The 19,479-nt window shown below is 45.8% G+C and overlaps 1 protein-coding gene across 1 annotated transcript in view; it reads right to left on the minus strand.

The window, feature by feature from the left end:
- The window catches only part of CACNA1H (calcium voltage-gated channel subunit alpha1 H), a 151,018-nt gene that overhangs the window by 30,417 nt on the left and 101,122 nt on the right, over positions 1-19,479 (minus strand). Inside the window, 6 exon segments of the mRNA XM_070761469.1 lie at positions 584-792; positions 1,275-1,365; positions 8,529-8,684; positions 10,320-10,437; positions 13,267-13,452; positions 14,696-14,847. Coding sequence (XP_070617570.1) covers positions 584-792; positions 1,275-1,365; positions 8,529-8,684; positions 10,320-10,437; positions 13,267-13,452; positions 14,696-14,847 — 912 coding nt within the window.

A 19,479-nucleotide genomic window follows, 5' to 3' on the forward strand; every position in this document is an offset into this window, starting at 1 on the left:
GTGCCACTATCAAATTTCCTGAGAGATTTTTCTGGACTCGAGTTGTTAAGTACAAAATGGTTCTTGAGAAGAGGCAAAAAAATCTTGAACACCCGGTTCTTATCTAGAAAAATTCTGAAGTAGAGGGACCACTGTATTTATTTTATTGTTTATATTTATAGGCAACCCAACTCCTTCTGGGCTGGGTGGGGTACAACAAAGAAAATATAAAATAGCCCAAAACCCATTTAACACCCCCCCATCCATCCTTAAGTGGCCGGATCAAGTTGGTACCTATTTTATCAACGGCCTCAGGTCTGCCAACAAAGCCAGGTGTTAATGGCCTTCCAGAAGGCCAGTAGGGTGGGGGCCACTGGTTCCAGAGAGCCAGAGCCTCCACAGAGAAGGCCCTCCCCTGCGATCCCACCAACTGATGCTGTCTGGTTGATGGGACACGGAGGAGGCCAACCCTGTGGGCCCTGACTGGTCACTGGGAGCTGTGTGGTAAGAGGTGGTTCTCCTCCACCTCCGGACGTACGTGCCCCAAATGGAGACCCTCCCCCTTTCCCATCCCTTCCAAGTGGGTCACTTCTTGGGAAAATACCAAAGACTTCTGGTCAAAGCTGATCGGGTCCACCGAGACGTTACTGCCCCTCCTGGAGTCCCCAAACGGGTAGGCGGCGTCCATGTGTGGGGATCCCTTTGGCGTGGGCATGGGGGTGGCTGCGGTGTGCATGATGATGGGCGGGGGCATGCTGCCTTTGCCCTCCAGGTGGCCGTTGGGCGTGACGGCCAAGGAATACATCTTCATTTCTGCAAAGGAAGAGACCGGATCGACTCAGCAATCTCTGAGCAAACTCATCCAGAACTGGAGATGTTTTTGGAGCTACATCTGGAACCACTTCTCGTCCAACCCTCTCTGCTCAAGCGGGAGACCCTAGACCAGCTGAGCTAGCATGATTGGCTCAGGAATTCTGGGAGTTGAAGTCCACAAGTCATAGAAGAGCCAACTTGGCCTACCCCAAGTTGGCTCTTCTCTTGGTTTGCCCATTGGCCTACCCCAATGGACGAATGGTTGTCCATTTCTCTGAGGGACAATACAGAATTCCTTGGGGGAAGAAAGAGAGGGGCATGTAGTGAAGTCTTGGTTGGACCTATCTTCTTGCTTCCTCTGATGACCCTCCCAAAGTCAACCTCTCCCCCCTGACCTGGCTGTTCAGAGCTTTGATCTGTCCCCTCGGATGGAAAGAGAAGCCCCCAAAGGATGCCTTCCCCAGCTGGCCATCTCTCCTCACCAGAAGCATGGAGTTCCTTCAGCTTCTCGAATTCCTCCTCAAAGTTGGTCGATGTTTTGTCTTCATCTGTGTCGGATCTGTTGGCGTCACCCTGAAAGGCCCCCGAAATAAAACAGAAGAAAAACGGTTGGCGGCTGATTTGCAACTACGTCAGGTGAACGAAGCTGCCTGGAGACGAAACCCAAATCTTTGTCGCTGGGAGCTGTAAACATTTATTTTAAGAAAAGACTTATGTCACAGCTCCTGGGCTTAGCCTTCCTTTAACTCCTCCTTGGAAAACACAAGGTCTATTTGCATGCGAGGAGCCTTCCTCCTGTTGAGCCACAGGGAGGTTTGGGGACTTTTCAAATTGACATTTATTTACTACGAGACTTCATCCCATGTTCAACTCAGTTATGGCAAAACTTTTTCTTCTTGTGTGCCAAAATTGGGAATGGGTGCACATAGAAACCTAGAACCATAGAAGATTGACGGCCGAAAAAGACCTCCTGGTCCATCTCGTCTGCCCTTCTACTATTTCCTGTATTTTATCTTAGGATGGATATATGTTTATCCCAGGCATGTTTAGAAACATAAAAACATAGAAACATAGAAGACTGACAGCAGAAAAAGACCTCATGGTCCATCTAGTCTGCCCTTCTACTCTTTTTTGTATTTTATCTTAGGATGGATATATGTTTATCCCAAGCATGTTTCAATTCAGTCACTGTGGATTTATCTACCACGTCTGCTGGAAGTTTGTTCCAAGCAACTACGACTCTTTCAGTCAAGTAACATTTTCTCACGTTGCTTCTGATCTTTCCCCCAACTGACCTCAGACTGTGCCCCCTTGTTCTTATGTTCACTTTCCTATTAAAAACACTTCCTTACTGAACCTTATTTAACCCTTTGACATATTTAAATGTTTCGATCATGTCCCCCCTTTTCCTTCTGTCCTCCAGACTATACAGATGGAGTTCATGAAGTCTTTCCTGGTCAGTTTTATGCTTAAGACCTTCCACCATTCTTGTAGCCCGTCTTTGGACCCGTTCAATTTTGTCAATATCATTTTGAAGGTGAGGTCTCCAGAACACATGTGCCACCCCCGCTTTGCACGCATCGCTATGTATCTGCCCCCCCCCCCATTGGGTTGTTTTTCACCCTCGGGCTTCCCGGAAGTCTCCAAAGTGTGAAAAACAGCCCAATGGGCAAACAGGAAGTCCGTTTTTCTGAACTTACAGTTTGCCTGGGCTGTTTTTTGCACTCCAGAGTCTGTTGAGGGTGAAAACAGCCTTCCTGAAGACTGAACATCAGTTGGCACATGTGCACTGGAGTTGCACAGGGGGCAACACCTTGGTGCCTCCTGATATGGTTCCATGTGCCACCTGTGGCACCGTGCCATAACTTCGCCATCACGGTTCTAGCTTGTTACTCTTGCTGCATATTAGAGCATTCAAAAACAGATTTCTCTCTGCCCCCCCCCCTGTATAATTTCATAAATGTCCCAATTACTGGCCTATTTCTTGGCATGGGCTTTTTTTTGGAGGACGGTGAGGATTTTAAAGAGTTCGTCCTTTTTCTTTCAACATGCATATTTGACCTGCCTGTGAGGTCTTGTATTTAGGGGAGCCTTTCCTCCTTCCTTGAATTTGGGGAGCCTTCTGCTGAAAATGTAATACAGGAAATACCAGAGCTTACAAAACTTTCACCAGACCCATCCTCGAATACAGCTCACCTGTTTGGAACCCATATCGCATCTCAGACATTAACACCCTTGAAAATGTCCAAAGGTCCTTCACCAGAAGAGCCCTTCACTCCTCCACTCAAAATAGAATACCCTACGAAACTAGACTTTCAATCCTTGGTCTTGAAAGCTTGGAACTATGACGCTTTAAACATGATCTAAGTATTGCCCACAAGATCATATGCTGCAATGTCCTGCCTGTCAAAGACTATTTCAGCTTCAACCACAACAACACAAGAGCACACAACAGATTCAAGCTTAGTATTAACCGCTCCAAACCTGACTGTAAAAAATACGACTTTAGTAATCGGGTTGTCGAAGCGTGGAACTCATTACCGGACTCTGTAGTGTCCCCCCCCTAACCCCCAACATTTTACCCTTAGACTATCCACGGTATTTATGCCAAGGAGAGAACGGGGCTGCCCATATATGGAATCAGGCCATTTATGTGGCCAAGAGAGTGGAAAATCTGGGCGAGAACTCTTCATTACAGCTTATGCAATAATAACTTATATCGCTGAGTAAATTAATGGGTTGTGTTTTTGTGCACACATCTGCAAAGGAGGGTTTCCCCCCACTCCTCATATTTGGAGCTTTGCTTCCCTGATGCCCACCAATTCTTGCCTCAACGAGACCCCTGGCTCATAGACTTGCTTTGATTTGCTCTCAACGTCCGAAAGTTCCTCCTTATTTCCATGTTGAATCTCTCCTTGGGCAGCTTCCCACCGTTGCTCCTTGTCTGGCTCTCTGGGGCTTTGGAAAACAATGTGACCCCCTCCTCCCTATGGCAGCCCCTCAAGTATTTGTAGACTGCTATCATGTCCCCCTCTGGCCCTGCTCTTGGCTAGACTATCCATGCCCAGTTCCTGCAACCTCTCTTTGTATGTCTTGGTTTCTAGCCCCTTGATCATTCTGGTTGCTCTCTGCTGCACTTTTTCTAGCCCAAATTGAATGCAGTACTCTAGATGTGGTCTTCAGGCCATCAGAAACAATGGGGACTCAAGGCTTCTCTTGAAAAGAGGCTTCCTCCTACCAGCTGAGTGGCCAAATGTTTCCAGATGGTGGCTGCCAGCCCCAAGCCCTGGGAGAGAAGCCGGAGCCAAGAACGCTGGAGAATGGGCGGATGAATGGAGATCAGGAGAGGAGCCATGGATACACAGCTGCGGGGCTGGTGGAACTGCTCCTGATTGGTGGCCTCGGTTATTATCGTGGCTTATTTAGGGAAAAGCCATTGAAGAGAAGGAAATGAAACCCTGGCTGGCGGAGAGGGCTACCGTGTTCCCAGAAATCCTGGGCTACTGTCCCAGAGAACAACGTGCCCACCTCTTCTGCCAGCTGCCATGGCTATCTCCGAGCACAGATGTGGAGAAAATTGGGAGGCTGGCTCTGCAGCACCGGGAGTCCAGAGGGACCCTGGCCCAGAACAGGCACTGGTGCAAAGCACAGGAACAGTGGGCTCCTCTGGGTCACAACCAGTGTACGGTCAAGTACGCAGAATCGGTAGAAAAATTCTGAATTTTTTTTCCACCTTCTGGGCTCTGGGTCTGTTTTTCCTTTCACAGTAAATGTGGTTGAATAATTTTAGAAGAGCTGTGCATTTGTGTGTACATACACTTTGTATAGTAGATAATGTATATTTTTGTGTGCCTGTGTGTAATATGTATTTACACATAGGGCATTTATACATAGAATTAAGTAGTATCTTTCGGATGTTCAGTAATAGTCAATAGATGGAAAAATTGTCTCTCTTTGAGGAGAGGCCAGGCACCCTAACCCTAACCCTTGAGGTGAGTGAGTCTAGTTGGCCAACTCTAAACCAGTCACATGATCTTTAAGCCACCCCGGTTACATGACCATCAAGCCACTCCCACCTGGTCACATGGTCAGCAAGCCATACCCACAAAATAAGCCACGCCCACAGTGTGGTAGTAAAACTTTTTGCAGCCCTTCCCTGGTCACAGCAGAGTGCATTGGGGCAGGTGGCCCTAATGACATTCCTTCAAGCCATATAGCGTGGGTGGTGGGTGGTGGTGGGGTTGTCCATCCTTGGCAAGTTTCAGGCTTCTGGACTTCAACTCCCAGAATTCTCCAGCCAGCAGAATTCCGGAAGTTGAACTTTGCAAGCGTTAAAAGTTGCTAAGGTTGGAGAGGCTCATGAGATGGACATTCTGGTATCGTCTCCTTTGGTGGTTGTAAAATATATCCTGGGCCCTGATGGTAGAACCATGATGACAGAACAAGGGAGGGAAAGTTGGAGGCTCCAAGGAAGGAGAGCAGCCCGAGAGCATACAAGCTGCAAAAGGTTAGATTTTACTCAATACCTAACCTTTTGCAGCTTGTGTCCTCTCGGGGTGCTCTCCTTCCTTGTAGCCTCCAACTTTCCCTCTTTTGTTCTGCCATCATGGTTCTACCATCATGGCTCAGGATATATTCAATACCTTAATGGAGAGAAAGAGAGAGAGAGAGAGAGAAAGAAAGAGAAAGAGAGAGAAAGAAAGAAAGAGAAAGAGAGAGAGAAAGAGAGAGAAAGAGAGAGAAAGAGAAAGAGAAAGGGAGAGAGACACAGAGAAAAAAAGAGAGAGAAAGAAAGAAAGAAAGAGAAAGAGAGAGAGAAAGAGAGAGAGAAACAGAGAAAGAAAAAGAGAGAAAGAGGTAGAGAGAAAGAAACAAAGAAACAAAGAGAAAGGGAGAGACAGGCAGAGAAAGAAAGAGAGAGAGAGAGAGAGAAAGAGAGAGAGAGAGAGAGAGAACCAAAATGAGCTAGGAGAGAATTGACAGTATTTTTCCATTTTTGTCTTCTGCACCAATTCTGCTTCTTTTATCACCCATTGTCGGAGAGGAAGCCCCGGAGGGACAGGCTAGAATTCACCTGTGATGGGTAGATGTGGTTCTTGGGCCTCTCTCAAAGCCAATGGCCCTGAGAATTAGGGAGGTCTTGAGTGGGAGACCCCCAAGGTCCCTAATAACTCTGTCATTGAACGCTGCCTTCAATGGCACCACCACTGCCTTAGCAGCCCTGCCCGGAAGTTTCCCAAGAGGACCCAACGGGCCACGTTGTAGGGAAGAGGGACCTCTGGATGAGCCTGATCTCTAACTTACCTTTTCTTCTGATGATGAAAAGAGCAGATTCGGAGCGGCTGAAGGCGGCGAAGCTGCCAGAGCCGATTGCAGAGAGCAGGAAATCAAGAGCTCGCAAAAGCCCCACCGTGCACGAGGGTCTGGGAAAGGCTCAGGCAATAATAACGTTGTCAGCCGCCCTCCCCAGACGGGAGCCAACCAGAGGCCGAATTCTCAGCCAAATTGGCCCAGAGCAGATGGGTAGCAGAGGGTGAAATGAAGACACGCGGGGTCTCTCGGTGGGAAAGGGCAGGAAGGAAGGATCGTGTCACCGCGGTTGCAGTCAATTTGCCGGAGGCTGGGACTAAATTTAATGGAGCCTTTGGTCAATGCTGCTGCTGCTGCTGCCATTTTTAATCCAATCAGCCCGAGTTAAGACGCAGGAGATTTCTCCGAGCAAAATCTTTTCTCGTGGAGGGATTCCAAAGAAAGATCTTCCTGGAAAAGCTGAAAGACAGGCTTAGGATGGGAAGAACCATACCTGTCACCAGGAGAGCAACTGAACCAAAGCCAACCAAACGTAGCTTCTGCTCCGGCAATCTGACACTACTAACCAGAGCATACAAAACTTTCGCTGGACCAGTCCTTGAATACAGCTCATCTGTCTGGAGCTCACATCACATTTCGGACATAAACACCCTAGAAAATGTCCAGAGATACTTTACGAGAAGAGCCCTCCCCTCCTCCACTCGCAACAGAATCCCCTACGCTACTAGACTTATAATCCTAGGTTTAAAAGGTTTAGACTTATAATCCTAGGTTTAAAAGGCTTAGAACTACATTGCCTTAAACACAACCTAAGTGTAGCCCATAAAATCATCCGCTACAACGTCCTTCCTGTCAACGACTACTTCAGCTTCAACCACAACAACACACGAGCACACGACAGACACAATCTTATTTCAGCATCCTGGGCAGGCACGCCACCCCCGTTTTGTGTGAGGTTCCCCTGACGTTCCTTGAGGACTTGTGCCTTGAAGAGCAGAGCGATTTCTCATCCTGCTGAGAAAGGCAGTTGGGCCATTGGAGACGGTAAATGGCCCCTCGGCTCTTACTGAGCTGGGAAAACCTCGTAACATTCCCCTCTCTTGCCTGTGATTAAAGCCCCTCTCTGAGCCATCCTTCTTTGCTGAAGCAGACTGACCGCAGGTAAGGCCCCCAAGGTCATTTCCATATGCTAACAACTTCATAAAAGCTCCCTGATGACATGCGATGTGATGGGTTATATCTCCAAGACTGAAACGGGGACATAACTCTCGCTGGGAACCCAAACGGTGCTCTGGATTCATCTTGGAGAGATGTCAGAAAAGGAAAACTTTAACAGCTCTGGCCGGGACAAGTAGGGCAGAGTTTTCTGAAGGACACGTTCATACGGAGGTCTTCTCCAGGAAGTGCAGTTGGACATTCGTATCCAAGTGATCTTCTCCACATTGACAATAAACCCCACAGCTCTCTGTGAGTTCTGATGAAAAGAGTTTGAAATAGGTCATCCTAACTAAACATTTTTGGACATGTAGTCACCTTATTTAGAAGTCATCAGAGTGGGAAGCTGGTTAAATAATAATAATAATAATAATAATAATAATAACAACAACAACAACAACAACAACAACAACAACAATAACAGAGTTGGAAGGAACCTTGGAGGTCTTCTAGTCCAACCCCTTGCCTAGGCAGGAAACCCTACACTACTTCAGACAAATGGTTATCCAACATCTTCTTAAAAACTTCCAGTGTTGGAGCATTCACCACTTCTGGAGGCAAGCTGTTCCACGGATTAATTGTTCTAACTGTCAGGAAATTTCTCCTTAGTTCAAAGTTGCTTCTCTCCTTGATTAGTTTCCACCCATTTCTTCTTGTTCTACCCTCAGGTGCTTTGGAGAATAGCTTGACTCCTTTTTCTTTGCGGCAACTCCTGAGATACTGGAAGGCTGCTATCATGTCTCCCCTGGTCCTTCTTTTCATCAAACTAGCCATGCCCAGTTCCTGCAACCGTTCTTCCTAGGTTTTAGCCTCCAGTCCCCTCATCCTCTTTGTCATTCTTCTCTGAACTCTTTCCAGAGTCTCAACATCCTTTTTTCATTGTAGCCACCAAAACTGAATGCCATATTCCAAGTGTGGCCTTCTTACCAACGCCTCATAAAGGGTATTAACACTTCATGTGATCTTGATTCTCTCCCTCTGTTGATGCAGCCTAGAACTGTGTTGGCTTTTTTGCTGCACAAGGCTGGCTCCTGTTTAAATGGTTGTCCACTAGGACTCCAAGGTCCCTAGTATATAAGATGTTATGACGATATGACCACACCATTCATAAATAAGGAGCTGCAACTCAACGTGTTTTGGACACCTTTAAGGTCTGCGGAGTCCACTCAAGACCACCACCACCCTGAACCAGCCCTTCGTGAATCCCTCACCTCAGCTTGGAAACCTTCTACCAGGATGGCGACCAAGAGGTTGAAGAGGACATAATTGCCGAAGGTCATCAGGGCCACAAAGTAGAGAGCAGCCCAGGAGGAGGTGGAGGCCATTCCGTTGTAGAGGACCACGTTCCAGTCTTCCTGAGTCAGGATCTGAAAGAAGCAGGTGGGACAGGAAGAAAACCTGAACTCACGTCTCTCTTTTCTGGGCTCACTACGTTTTTCCCAATGCTTATTTATTCACTAGAAACATAGAAAGATTGATGGCAGAAAAAGACCTCACGGTCCATCTATTTATTATTTTTATTATTATTATTATTATTATTATTATTATTATTATTATTATTATTACTATTAATTAGATTTGTATGCCGCCCCTCACCACAGACTCGGGGCGGCTCACAACAATAATAAAACGGTGTACAATGAGCAAATCTAACATTTAAAAAATATCTAAATATCTATTTCCTGTATTTTATCTTAGGGTGGATCTATGTTTATCCCAGGCATGTTTCAATTCAATTCCTGTGGATTGACCAAACACGTCCGCTGGAAGTTTGTTCCAAGCCTCTACTACTCTTTCAGTCAAATAATATTTTCTCACGTTGCTTCTGATCTTTCCCCCAACTCAACCTCAGATTGTGCCCCCTTGTTCTTGGGTTCACTTTCCTATTAAGGGGAGGAAGAGGGAGAGCAGGAAGAGGAAGTGGAGGAGGAAGTAGAGGAGGAGGAGGAAGAGGAGGAGGGGAGGAAGAGTGGGAACAGGAGGTGGAGGAGGAAGAAGAGGAAGAGGGGGAGGGGAGGAAGAGGAAGAGTGGAAAGAGGAGGTGGAGGAGGAAGTAGAGGTGGTAGAAGAGAAGGAGGGGAGGAAGAGGGAGAGCAGGAAGAGGAGGTGGAGGAGGAAGAAGAGGAAGAGGAGGAGGGGGAGGAAGAGAGGAAGAGGACGAGTGGGAAGAGGAGGTGGAGGAGGAAGAAGAGGAAGAGGATGAGGAGTAGGGGAGGAAGAGGAGGAGGGGAGGAAGAGAATGAGCTGGAAAAGGAGGTGGAGGAGGAGGAAGAGGAGGAGGAAGAAGAGGAGGGGAAGGGAGGAGGAGGAGGAAGGGGAGAAGTGTGGCATCTCCCTGGACTTGATAATGCAGCTTCCACTGACCTTGAGAAGAAGCATTGAGTTTAGCTTTGTTCTTTTTTTGCACCTAATTTAGTTGACTGCGAGACTTTGCTAGGAAAACAGCCCCAGCCTCTCTATTAGACGGGACAGAGTGACAGCGTAAATGACACGAAGCAGCTGTCAAGATTCTCCCAGCAGTCAATTATTTAATCCTTGGTGGTTGTTTATCCGGGGGGGGGGGGGGGGCTTGAAGGGGAGAGAGACTCAGCACTTTTCCTATTTTCCAGAGAATTTTCAAGGGATTTTAATCTTCTAAAGCCGTCTTTTAAAACTCGGCCAGGGGTGGACTTCAACTCCCACAATTCCCCTCTGCCAGCATGGGATTTGTAATGCTGACCTACATATTGGAGGTTGGAGATAACAGGCTGCAAAAGGCGCATCTTCAGTTTTCTGGAATTATTTCCAACTGACCCACCAACAATTGACAATTGTCCGACAATTGACCCACCAGTGGGCCAAGAGTAAGGAAAGTCCCCCCCCATGCTGACTTCTGGAATAGTGAAGCTGATATCTTTGGGGATCCTTCATGAAGCCATTGCAGGGTCACCTTGAAAGGTTGGGGATGTTTTACCCACAGTTTCTGCCCCCCCCCAAAACCCCGGGCATCTGAAGGACCTTACCTGAAACACGGTGACAATGGCCCACAGCAGGGAATCAAAGTTCTTTCGGTCTGGCATGGTGTCTCCCGTCTCTGTTCTTAAGCCAAATTTGCACCCAAAAAGATGCATACCTAGGATACTGTGAAGGAAAAGGGGAAAGAAAGAGAGAGAGAGAGAGAGAAAGAAAGAAAGAAGAAAAAAGAAAGAAGGAAGGAAGAAAGAGAAAGAAAGAAAAAGAAAGAAAGAAAGAAAGAAAGAAAGAAAGAGAAGAAGGTTGAAAAAGCAAACAGCTTATTTGAACAGGGTATTTGAAAAGGTTTTGGCTCCTGTTTCATCTTCATAACTCAAGTCAGAAAATAGAAAAAGTGAGTTTTTTTGTAATTGAAGAAGAGATCATTTTGCAATTGTATTTTTCTGCAAAGAAAATTACAAACTTATTTCTAATTTTTCCTTTTCACTCCTTGTTTCTGCACTTTTGCTCCTCCTTTCCTTTCCTTTCCTTTCCTTTCCTTCCCTTCCCTGTGGACTGAGCACGAGATAACTGGGCCTCCTCCAGACCCTTGAAAACACCAGATTGGAGAAACGCAAAGGGTGTCAGAATTAACCTCTTTATCTACCCGAAATCTACAAAAGTCTTATTTGACTTTCTCTATAAATGCTTCGCAGATTGTAAAACTCTGCCTCCCCTTTGAAGCATGTTGCACAGTGGTGTCCATTTCTGGAGGAAACCACCGTTCCTCTTCGTGAACTTTTCATGGGGGCCAAAGGTCAACCCAGGAAGAGTCTCCTCCTACTTGGAGAGCCGCCGTCCTTGGCCTCCGATTCGGGCAGGCAGCCTCACTGCTGTTTGCCAATTAGCCCAAACAAAGGGGGGGAGGCACTGTGTTGTGTCACGCTTGTCGCTTGCATCTTTCATGGGTCTCCTGGGTGGCAGGAAGCAGAAGGAAGGAGCTGCACAATGCCGGGCTGTCACCACATGGGGAGGCCGTTTCTTTATTCCCGCGTGTTGGGCAAATGAGACCCAAGTTGTCCCTCTAATTGGCATGGCACCAAGAGGGACCCAACAGCCAGCTAACTAGGCAAGACAGGCGGATGCGCCCAGAGACGCCTCCTGTAGTATTCCTTGTGTAGGTCAAAGGTTATATGGATGGCATGCCCAAATATGCCAGAAACTGCCCATGGGATGCTTAGTTCACATTATGCTGTTAGCCTAATTAAGCATGTGTTTTGCTCAAGCTTTGCAGTTACAGATTTCTGGGTAGGCCTGGAAAGTTCATGTTCTCAGGAACAGACAGTGTTGTATGAGACCATGAGAAAGGATGGGAGCACCAGCTGGTGCCATTAGACAAGTTCCTTTGCCTGGCTTCCTCACAGGTTTCCTGTAAACTCCCATCATATACCTGCAGCCTTATCTATGATGTGTTGGCAGGCTTATGAATTACAGCATCATGCAGAACTGAGCAAGTGTCTTAGCTGCATTAGGTCATAGAGAACCATTATAAAAGGGGGCTGTGTGGAATATGTTAGGATTAGTTGCTTCTTTAGGCTCCTTTGGCTTCAAGGCTCTCTTCACTAATAAAGGAAGGCCTTTGGCTTTTTGGAAGGGATTGGATACTGTAGCCTATATATATGTTACAATATATATAGGGTTACAAAAATATGTAACCCTTCCCTGGTGCAGAGCTGAAGGGATTGGATACTGTATTCTAGAGGTTAATTCTCTGCCTTACAAGGCAAAAGTTGCAGGTTCAAGTCCCAGTGAGGGTATGGCTAGCTGATGAGGCCAAGATAAGGCCAAAATAGATCTATCCTAGTCTCCCTTAATTTTCAAATTCAGCAAAACATGTTACACACACACACATATTGATTTTTAACAATAACAATAAAACATAAACACAATAAAACATAAACAATAAAACATATAAGAGTGTGCCCAGTGTTCTTGTGCATGCCACCCGACAACATTCATACCCCTCCACCAAAATGGGGGCATATTTTGTATATACCGTTTTAACTCAAGATCAATATATCTACTTACATATTATAAAGTGATTCCAATTTATTCTTTGTAGCTTGGTCTCGAATTCTACTGACCATATATTGTCTTCCCTTGTCCCATCGTCCTATCATTCCCGCAGATCACTTTCATTGGCTGAATTCACCCTCTTGTCCATAATCTCAAACCGAATGTGATCCACCATGTACTGATACCAATTTTGTATTGTCCATTTTGTCGCATCCTTCCAGCCTGGGACTATTACCACCTGAGCGCTTTCTATCACTGCTTCTTTTATTTTTCTAAGTTGTCCCATCTCGTTCCTTTTGACTAATACTGCCATTTTCCTTGTAATTGTCCAACGTATGTTTAACATCCTATTGGTGTCCTCTTGCACTTTCCCCCCAAAAGATGTGCACTACCGGGCATTCCCAAAACATGCGCACGAATCCCAGTGACTGGTTAGGTCCCACAGAGTTGGCCTTCTCCGGGTCCCGTCGACGAAACAATGTCGTATGGCGGGACCCAGGGGAAGAGCCTTCTCTGTGGCAGCCCTGGCCCTTTGGAATCAACTCCCCCCAGAGATTATTTATTTATTTTATTTATTGGATTTGTATGCCGCCCCTCTCTGTAGACTCGGACTGCCTCCACCCTCCTCGCCTTTCGTAACCTCCTTAAAATCCACCTCTGTCACCAAGCTTGGGGAAATTGATTCCCCTGGGCCATTTTCTCTTTATGTATGGTCTGTAAGAGATGTATGATTGTTTTTTATATTAAGGGTTTTAAATTGTTTTTAACTATTGGATTGGTACTGCCTTCTTGTTGTGAGCCGCTCCGAGTCTGCAGAGAGGGGCGGCATACAAATCTAATAACTAAATATGCATAAACACCCCCTTATCCTGACCCCCGTGCCAACAGGAGTTCTCAGTCTTGGTCTCTCCTTGAAATCTTCGCAACCCAATAGGCTCCTACCTGAAGATGAAGATGAAAAGCATGAGCAGCATACAGAAGGTGGCCACGTTGTCCATCGTCTTCATGAGGACCACCAGCTGCCGGCGGAGAGCCGGCATGAACCGCACCAGCTTGAGAACCCGGAGGAGGCGGAAGGTCCTCAGCACTGAGAGACCCCCGTCTGCCTGGCCAATGATCTCCCAGACACTGCAGGGTGGAGAAAGAGATTCAGGCAACTTGGGCTGTCCACCAACCACCAGCTTCCTAACTGTCCCTGATGGCAGCCTGGGGGCACAGCTGCTTTTGGGGGGCTGTTGGAAGATAATGAAGTTGGGGCAGGGGATTTGGGCAGGTGATGCTCCCCCCCCAAAAGGGAGATACAGTGATACCTCGTCTTACGAACCCCTCATCATATGAACGGTTCGAGCTATGAACCCGGGGTTTAAGATTTTTTTGCCTCTTCTTCCAAACTATTTTCACCTTACAAACCCACCGCTGCCGCTGGGTTGTCCCGCCTAGAGACTTCCGTTGCCAGCCGAAGCGCCCGTTTTTGCACTGGTGGGATTCTCCTGAGGCTCCCCTCCATGGGAATCCCCACCTCCAGATTTTGCAATGCTGCAGGGGAATCCCAGCAGGGGATTTCCACCAGCGTGAAAACGGGTGCTTCAGCTGGCAACGGAAGTCCGGAGGTGGGGTTTCCCAGCGAGGGGAGCCTCAGCAAAAATGCAGCATTGCAAAAACACTGAAGTCCTTGAAACCCCACCTCCGGATTTCGGTGTTTTTGCGATGCTGCGATTTCACTGAGGCTCCCCTCGCTGGAAAACCCCACCTCCGGACTTCCGTTGCCAGTGAAGCGCCCGTTTTTGCGATGCTGGGATTCCCCTGCTGGGATTCCCCTGCAGCATCGCAAAAATGCAGAAGTCCAGAGGTGGGGTTTCCCATGGAGGGGAGCCTCAGGGGAATCCCAGCAGTGCAAAAACGGGCGCTTCGGCTAGCAAAAGGAATTAGTTTTGGGCTTGCACGCATTAATCGCCTTTCCATTGATTCCTATGAGAAACATTGTTTCATCTTACAAACTTTTCACCTTATGAACCTCGTCCCGGAACCAATTAAGTTCGTAAGACCAGGTATCACGTTGTAAGTGTACATTCTCTGGGGATTTTCTCTCCCTGTCTCCCAGATCCTCTGCAAATGCAGCTAGGTCAGCGCATCTTCCCCGAAGACATTTCGGGGAGGTGACCCCAGGGAACACCAGAAGTGGAATATTACTTCCCTGAGATTTGCTGCAGTGGTTAAAAAAAGATAAGCAGCCAAGGAAATTCAGCTGTCAGGCAATTTCAATTCCGTTCTCTCTTTCTCTCTCTCCTCCCCTCCCGCCCTCTTGTCCCAGATTTAAGTGGAGGGAACCCTGGGAGGGATTCTTCCGAGGCGACGTTAGAAGCCAACTTACCTGATGACGACAATGATGCCATCGAAAATGTTGTAGGGGTTCTTGATGTAACCCCAGATGCCGAAAGCCAAGAGCTTGAGCAGCATCTCCAGAGCAAACATGCTTGTGAAGACGATGTTGCTGATCTCCAGGGCATTGGTCAGCTCATCCGGCTGCGCAAGAGGGAGAAATGAAGGCAGGTCAAGTCAGAAGGGAGGCCAACGTATCTCCCTGGGCTATTGTTCTCTAACCTCTGGTTGCAGATGAAGAAAAAACCCAAGTACAGTATTTGACAATTTTGCTCCATCATGATGGTCAAGCTGAAGTTGTTTTTGTGAGCCTGTGACTACAGGGATTGTTATCACAATGGAAATTAGGGTGCCGGGATGCAAAATATGGGGAAGTAATAATAATTGCAGACTAGGATCAAGATAGGAGAATTGTCTAAAGCACACATCGAGTGAATTGCAAATATTAGCAATCTGGTAGGAAGATTTTAGTGTTTATCATGTCCGTCCATCCCTTCATCCATCCATCCATCCATCCATCCATCCATCTATCTATCATCTATTAATCAGATAGATAGATAGATAGATAGATAGATAGATAGATAAGGAGATAGATAGATAGATAGATAGATAGATAGATAGAGAGATAGATAGGGAGATAGATAGATAGATAGATAGATAGATAGATAGATAGATTGATAGATAGATAGATAGATAGATAGATGGATGATTAGGTAGGTAGATACAGATAGATAGATAGATGATAGATAATATAGATAGATATAGATGGATGATAGATAAATGATAGATAGACAGACAGATAGAAGACTGATAAAAGACAGACAGACAGATAGACAGATGATTAGGTAGGTAGATACAGATAGATAGATCATTTATCTATCATCCGTCTATATGTATCTATCTATATATATAGATAGATATAGAAGGATGAATGATAGATAGATAGATAGATAGATAGATAGGTAGATATAGGTATATAGATAGATAGACAGACAGACAGACAGACAGACAGACAGACACCTACACACACACAGACACACAGACAGACACACAGATAGATAGAGTAAATAGGTGATAGATAGATAGATAGATAGATAGATAGATAGATAGATACAGATAGATTATAGATAACGTAGATAGATTGATATAAATGGAGGATAGATAAATGATAGATAGAGAGGTAGAGAGAGAGAGAGAGATGGGAAATAGACAGATTGATCAATGAATATATAGATACACACACAAACACACACACATTTCAAACTCCCCTTCTCAGCCCAACACACAATCTTGCCTTCCCACAGCCTTTCAGGCCCGTTTATTTATTCATAGAACAGTTTTTCAGCCAGAATGCATGAAATATGAATTGCAGCAAAGGGACACGAATAGCCATAAGGAGTCAACAAACAAAGGCCGGCTGGGAAGAACATTCCTCCTTTATCTTGTCCTTGGTTTCCAAGCAACTCTTGTAAATGTTGCCTTGAAAGTGATCTAATCCACTCAGCCGGACTGTGGATAACTGTGGATAACAACTCGAACTAATTACAGAAGGTAACCAGCCCCCACCTCCCCCCCAAGGACCCTCCGAATCTCTTCCCTTGCCCGAGAGGTGAGTATGGACAGAGGAAGTTCCTTCAGTTTTCCTGCAGATCATTCGTGGAAGAAAAAGAGCCCCCGGAGGGGGAAGAAAACCAATTTTTTATTCTTTGCAATTTCATGCAAAATTCTCCCTGTCTGTTTTGCTCTGACCTGGTCTGCGCCCCAGCTGAAACGTGACACACCTTTGCAACTAAATTTGCAATGTGGTGTGTCAGTACAAAAAGGACTATACAAAAAAAGGGGTGGGTGGGTGGGTGGCTATTTGGGAAAATAATCTGTGGAAAAAAACGCAACCCATAGGGAAATGCCTTAGAAAAGTAAATGTGCAGAAGTTGGATGCAAAGGAGATCTGAACACTTAAAAGTTATGCTCCCAACCAAAGAAGGCAGTGATGTATTGTTCTTTATGGCTGACTAATCTACATATCTTATTGATTGATTGATTGATTGATTGATTGAGTGGGTTCCTGAGCAGGAGAAGATGGAAGAGATTGCCATCATTTTAGCAATCATCTACCCTGGCCTACGGGTGAAGAATGCTACAAAGGTAAATAAACAAACCAATAACTGAATAACTGTGAGCTGCTCTGAGTCTCCGGAGAGGGGCGGCATACAAATCGAATAATAATAATAATAATAATAATAATAATAATAATAATAAATAAATAAATAAATAAATAAATAAATAAATAAATAAATGGGGAGGACCAGAAGCAATCAGACTGGTCAAGAGCGGAGGGGGTGGGTGGGTGGGTAGAAATAATAGCAGACCATTCCCACTGGAGAGAGGAGAAAGAAGGACTCAGCTTGAGATGTCATGTAGCTGTCAGAAGGACAAGAAGACACTCCTGGAGGAAACGCAAGGGGAGGGGGGCTCATTGTGGGCTTCCTTGGGAGGGGTGTGTGTTGTTTTACAAGGAAAGGTTGCATCTCCACTCTTAACGTTTCTGCACGTAGGGAGGGCAGCCTGGTCTTGTACAACCGCCAGACTTCCTTGCGCTGAGAACAAGCGAAGATGATTGTGTGGTGTGCTTGGTTGTGTTCCAAGCCTGCCAGGGAGCCTTCCAAAGACTCCGCTCTGTGGAATTGCAGCCTGGGCCCCCGTTTCTCCTGACAGACAGAAAGGGAGCGATTCAGGGGACAATGCACCACGATTAGCCTGGGACAAGCAACCTAGGAGAATGAATGTCAGATCATTATTATTGTTTCTTATTTATTTCTTATTATTTCTTATTATCATTATTCTTATTTCTTCTCTTCTCTTCTTTCTGTGATATATTTTACTTCAAATATATTCTCTATAACCTTCATTGTATATTGGACTAACTAACTAACTAACTAACTCAATCAATCAATCAATCAATCAATCTGTTTGGAGGAGATGCAGAGGGGTGACAGGATAGCTACTCTTCTTGGCCGAAATGCCAGAAGTAAATGGCCAGAGTAAGTAAATGAAGTAAATGGGACCAACGCTCTTCACTCTCTACATCAATGACCTTTGCGATTACATCACAAGCAACTGTGTCCTCTTCGCCGACGATGTAAAACTCTTCAACACCACCGATAACACGACTACTCTCCAAAAAGACCTGAACTCTGTTTCTGAGTGGTCCAACACATGGCAACTCCAAATCTTAACTAGCAAATGCTCTGTCCTACACATTGGGAAGACGAATCTGAACTCCAAATACGAACTGAATAATCAAATTATCACAGATAATCCCCACTCGGTTAAAGACCTCGGTATACTAATAACAAAAGACTTAAGTGCCAAAGCCCACTGCAACAACATAGCCAAGAAGGCTTCAAGAGTTGTAAACCTAATCCTACGTAGCTTCTGCTCTGGCAAAATCTCATTACTTACCAGAGCTTACAAAAACTTTTGCCAGACCCATCCTCAAATACAGCTCATCTGTTTGGAACCCATATCGCATCTCAGACTTTAACACCCTTGAAAATGTCCAAAGATACTTCACCAGAAGAGCCCTTCACTCCTCCACTCAAAACAGAAGACCCTACGAGACTAGACTTTCAATCCTGGGCCTAGAAAGTTTAGAACTAAGACGCCTTAAACATGATCTAAGTATTGCCCACAAGATCATATGCTGCAACGTCCTGCCTGTAGGCGACTACTTCAGCTTCAACCACAACAACACAAGAGCACACAACAGATTTAAACGTAATATTAACTGCTCCAAACTTGACTGTAAAAAGTATGACTTCAGCAATCGAGTGGTCGAAGCGTGGAACTCATTACCGGACTCCATAGTGTCATCCTCAAACCCCCAACACTTTACCCTTAGATTATTATTTATTATTATTATTTATTCGATTTGTATGCCGCCCCTCTCCGAAGACTCGGGGCGGCATACAAATCTACTGTTGACCTCTCCAGATTCCTAAGAGGTCAGTAAGGGGCGAGTACAAGTGCACTAGAGTGCCTTCCATCCCCTGTCCTATTGCTCTCCTATATCTCCTATACCTTTCTTCTATTCCTATATCTCTTCTTCTATTCTTTCATTGATATGTTCTATTCCTATATCTTCTCTTCTCTTCTTTCTTAGATATATTTTACTACGAGTATCTCCTCTATAACCTTCATCATGTATTTTACTATGTGTGTGTGTGTGTCTATATATATATAAATAAAATAAATAAATAAAATAAAATAAGAGGGATGAGAGCATGCAAGAAAACCCAAGCGCAGAGGCCGTCGTTTCAATCCTCAGCTACAAACATTCTCCTTCATTGGAGTCAAGTCGCATGCAGAGAACACAAAACCGAGTCAACAGAGAAATGTTCTGCTCGGAAGAGAATCGGGTGATCCGCTCAAGGCAATGGATCTGGAGCAATAGGTCCCATTCTGGGATCCAAGGGGAAAAGTCAGCCTTCAGGCACCACCAGAGATGGGTTCTAAATCCCATTGCTATTGGTTTGCACATGCGCAGAAGCACCCAGGGTGGGTGGGCGGAGCCTCCATCCCATTGTTGAGCCCTGGGACAGATGTGATCAGCTATAATAAGCCCTCGCTTGCCTCCCGTTGAACTTCTGCAGCTGCGCGAGTGGCCCACAGCAGAGATTAAACCTTTCACTTAACTCATGGAGCTCTGCAATCTCTCCCCTGACTAATCTCTTTAACTAATGAATTACTTTCTGGCCACCCTATTAGATCTCCAGC

The sequence above is a fragment of the Erythrolamprus reginae genome, chromosome 9 (assembly GCF_031021105.1).
Source record: "Erythrolamprus reginae isolate rEryReg1 chromosome 9, rEryReg1.hap1, whole genome shotgun sequence".
NCBI lineage: Eukaryota > Metazoa > Chordata > Lepidosauria > Squamata > Dipsadidae > Erythrolamprus > Erythrolamprus reginae.